The sequence below is a fragment of the Galeopterus variegatus genome, unplaced genomic scaffold, assembly GCF_000696425.1.
Source record: "Galeopterus variegatus unplaced genomic scaffold, G_variegatus-3.0.2 Scaffold2977, whole genome shotgun sequence".
Lineage (NCBI taxonomy): Eukaryota > Metazoa > Chordata > Mammalia > Dermoptera > Cynocephalidae > Galeopterus > Galeopterus variegatus.
In genome coordinates this window covers 365,250-369,673 of record NW_007729088.1, presented here as the reverse complement: position 1 = coordinate 369,673, position 4,424 = coordinate 365,250, and the positions used below count along the sequence as shown (strand labels likewise).

General features: G+C 43.0%; 1 protein-coding gene across 1 annotated transcript in view; it reads right to left on the bottom strand.

The window, feature by feature from the left end:
* The window catches only part of LOC103599469, a 31,999-nt gene extending 28,805 nt beyond the window's left edge, over positions 1–3,194 (bottom strand). Inside the window, exon 1 of the mRNA XM_008583608.1 lies at positions 2,920–3,194. Within this exon, the coding sequence (XP_008581830.1) occupies positions 2,920–3,194 (275 nt within the window). The remainder of the gene's footprint in view (positions 1–2,919) is intronic.
* Positions 3,195–4,424: the final 1,230 nt, after the last annotated feature.

Genomic DNA, 4,424 nt, shown 5'->3' with positions numbered 1-4,424 from the left:
CCTCGGTGTTGCTCCCGCGCCTCGCTCAGCCAGTGAGCGGGAACCGGTCTGTATGTGGGATCCGAACCCTCGGGCGGGAGCGCCACCACGCTTCCCAAGCGGCGCACTATCCAGTGCGCCACCGGGCCGGCCCCTTAGTGTTTTATTCTTAACCTATTTGATTCTTAATTAAAATGAAATTGATCTTAAAATGTATATGATGTTATCCGCACATGCACACACCAAAAAGAGATAATATTTACTGTCAAATTATCAAGGACCTATCTTTACTTCTTGCCATATTCTCAGATAAATAATAAAGAGTAAGAACACTCATGGATGGTCTATAAAATGATACCAAGACCAACTGTTTTAAATCTGGACTTTAAATCTGCTAAATAAATATTTAAAAAAACAAATTCCCCTTTGATGTTTACACGAGACTTAGGCCTGGCAGGACTGCAGAAGATGGTGGCCCACTGGATATGTCTAAGTGCGGCCCTGCTTTCATCTCTCCACAACTTCCAAGTAAGAAGTTTCTAATCTTCCTTCTCCTGTTATAACCGTGATGGCAGGCCCCTCCCTGCAGTCCCATGGCATATAACCAGGAAGGACACTCCCACCTCCCTCTCTCTGTTCTGTGTATCACCTGCCTGACCTTCAGGTGAACATATATTCAGTAACCAGAATGGTGTGACCTTTTCTTAATGGTCCAGGCACAGTTCTAAAGCCACTTTGAACCAGAGAGGGTGATTCGTGGTGGTTTTCCCTATCTATCCACACGGCTTCCTGCATTTACAGATAAAGCAAGGTCTCCTGAGAGGTCTGTCTTGTTTCCTGACCCTTCACGTCCCTGGGTCACCTCTCTCCTGCACCTTCTCTCTGATGTGCATGAATGCCCAAACCAGTGAGTCCTCAGAAAATGTCACCTCTCCCTGATGAAATGATGAAACTCTTGCTCACTGTCCCTTCCTAGGTCTTGAATGTTCTACAGCCTTGGTCACCCGCTTCACAACGATAGGTTTCCTTCTTTGCCTGTTTTTGGCTGATTCTGGCCTCAGAGGTCAGAATTTATAGTATTCAATCAGGCTGCACACACAATAAAATAGAAAAATATATATGAAAGTAGAAGGAAAAGGACTTAACACTTATCTTTTCAACCCCAAGTTCAATGAATGAATGGTTTTAGCCACCTACAACTTTATGTGTGTGTACAGTTACTCAGCCTTGCAGAAAACAGGGCAATTTTCTGATGCCAGTAAATGGAAAGAAGAAAAGTGACCTGAGTCTTTCTGAAGTGCGAAGGAGTGATCTAGGCAATAGAATCATAAAGCAATGCAATAGTCATTAGTATTTCAGTTTAAATAAAACAAAACAACATCCAGAAAATAAAAAATGAAGTTTCTATTGGGTTCTGTTCAAGGAGGTTAATTAAAAGCGGGAGAGAGAGAGGATTGACATTAAACACTAAAACACTCTCCACAATAACCCGGGCCTGAAATAGGTATAATGGTGACCAAGTAGAAACAAATAGCAAATAAAAACACAGGTTAAGGGGAGGGTGTATATAAAAAGAAAGGACAAGGAACTAGAAACAAGTAAGAGAAATTAAAGCACTACTTGGTATAAATAAAACATATCCACAAAAATGTTATAGTTCATATATTCTTATAAAATCTAGCCCAAGGGTCTATTTGTATAATACAGAACTTAAGTACCAAAAAATTACAGAAAATCTATATTCGGAAGAGACATGGAATCACAATTCCTGATAGTAAGCCACATCTGTTTTAAACCTTTTCATTACCTGGTAATTATCTGCAGTGCATCTCGAACTTTAACATGCATAAAAGTCAATGGGAGCACTTGTTAGCAGCACAGATTCCTGGGCAAACTCAGATTCAGATGGCCTGGGGCAGGGCCTGCCATTCTGCATTTTAGCCAGTTCTCAGAGGTTTCTGATGCTGCTGATCTGTGGACCACGCTCACTGTAGAACTGAAGAGAATATGAACTGAAGAACTGTCCTTGAGTAAAGATGAAGTAACCCAGAAATGGGAAGCTACGTGCTAGGGTCAGGAAGATGTGAGATGCTGTGGTCTGCAATAGCCTTGTGGAGCCACCAGTCCACCTTCGATGGTCTTTGACAGAAGGGACAAACAAACCTTTGTAAGGTCTCACTAAAAGCTGAGCACAAGTCCCCACAGATACAAAGGGTGCACGTCACAGAGCATGGTACACAGTGCCCTGACTTACAGAGGACACAGGCTGCTGCACCTGGGGCCCTCCTCAAGCCTGGATAGGATGCAGGGGCCAGTGTGGGGGACTGACCATGAAAACACCTGGCACTTTTAGAGAATACTGTGGAGAAATGGGGACAGAAAGGGATGGGGTAACTGATGCCACGGACACATCAAGGTGATGGATAGTCCTCTTTGAGGTTGCTCCCATGCTCCCATTTCAGAACTTCATTTTGTACAATATGAAATTCCTCCCAATTCATTTGTTAACACAATCGTTTTAAAATTACAAGTATCTTTGATATGTAAGGGCAAGAGGCTGTTGTTCCTTCACAGCTCAGCTGGCCTCTTACCCAGCCAAGATGAACTGACTGAAGGGTGTGTGTGTGTGCAGGAGTTTGGGCTTTAAGTGAGCAGAAGGAAGAGGGATACAGTACATCCCTTAGGAGCTGAGTAATCCTGACATGCAAAACTACCATTTCTTTCATTAAATGTGTGATCTCCACAAAAAGTTTTTTATGCTTAGAATTAAGTATAAAGGAGATCTGGGAAGATGGCAGACTAGAACTGCCCAGAGCATGCTCATCCTGCAGAAGAAAATCAAAAACAGGTCACCACCATGACCATAACAGTTGCAAGAGCCAATGTCAGGTCCCCAAACTGTTGCCCATTGCAGAGCAGCTCCCCACAGAGCAGCAGTACTGTGAGTGGCCATCACTGCAGCCAGGGACTCCAAAGATGTGAGGGAGGTGGCTACAACCACTGCCACCATCACTGCTGCCACAAATTAACCCCACAGCTACCAAGGATACTGCAGACACAGGGGAGGCAGCTGCAGCCACCAGCACTGTTGCAATTGTTGCAACCACCAGTGCTGCCAGGCAGCCACCACTGTCATACAAACAGGCCACCACTGCTGAAGCCACCACTGCCACATGAGCAGACACCAAAGCCACCTCCAAAACCACTGTCACCATGAGGGCAGACTGCTACCAGAGAAGCATCCACAGTAGCCACTGCTGCTGTGCAGGTAGACCACCAACCACTTGACTACACTGACACAAGTAGGGTCACCAACGGAGTCCAGGGAAGGAGAGTAATAGAAGAAGCAACTGCTCTACCAGATGACCAGACATCAATATAGAGATACTAGAAATATGAAAAAGCAAGAATATATGAGTCCACTAAAGGAATACAGTAACTCTCAAATACCAGACCCCATAGAGCAGGAAGCCCTTGAAATGGCAAATTTTGAGTAAAAATCTTAAGGAAACCCAATGAGGTACAAGAAGACACAGTTAGACAACACAACACACTGAGCAAAACTATCCAGGATGTGAGGGAGGAAATTTACAAAGAGATTAATGCTTTAAAAAAGAATGTAGCAGAACTCACTCAATGACATAAAAGACACATCTGAGAGCTTAAGCAACAGGCTACAGCAAGCAGAAGAAATAATTTCTGATCCTGACGACAGTCCCTTCCAAATAATTCAGGCAGATGAAAGAAAGAAAGAAAAGAAAAGAAGGACGGATGGACGGACAGAAGGAAGGAAGGGAGGAAGGAAGGAAGAAAGGAGAGAGAGAGAGAGAGAGAGAGAGAAAAGAAAGAAAGAAAGAAAGAAAGAAAGAAAGAAAGAAAGAAAGAAAGAAAGAAAGAAAGAAAAGAAAGAAAGAAAAGGAAAGGAAAAAAATGAAGAAAATCTAAGTGAACAGCAGATAACTTAAGTGCACAAACATCTGAATCATGGGTATTACTGAAGGGGAGGAGAAAGAAAAAGGCATTAAGAACATATTCAATGATATAATAGAGGAACAGTTCTCAAGTACAGGGAGAGACAAGGACCTTCAGATTCAGGCGGCTCATATACCCCCAAACAGGTTCAATCCAAAAAAGTCCTCTCTGATGCACATTATAGTCAAACTGGCAAAACTCAAAGACAAAGAGAGAATCCTAAAAATAGCAAAAGAAAAGCATCAAGTCTCCTACAAGGGAGGCCCCATCAGACTAACAGCAGCCTTCTCAACAGAAACTGTACAGGACAGAAGAGAATGGGATGATATATTCAAAATACTAAAAAAATCTGCCAGCCAAGAATACTAAACTCAGCAAGCCTATCCCTCAGAAATGAATGAGAAATAGTGTATTTCCCAGACAAACAAAAACCACAAGAGTTCACCACCACACAACCAGCCCTACTAGAAATT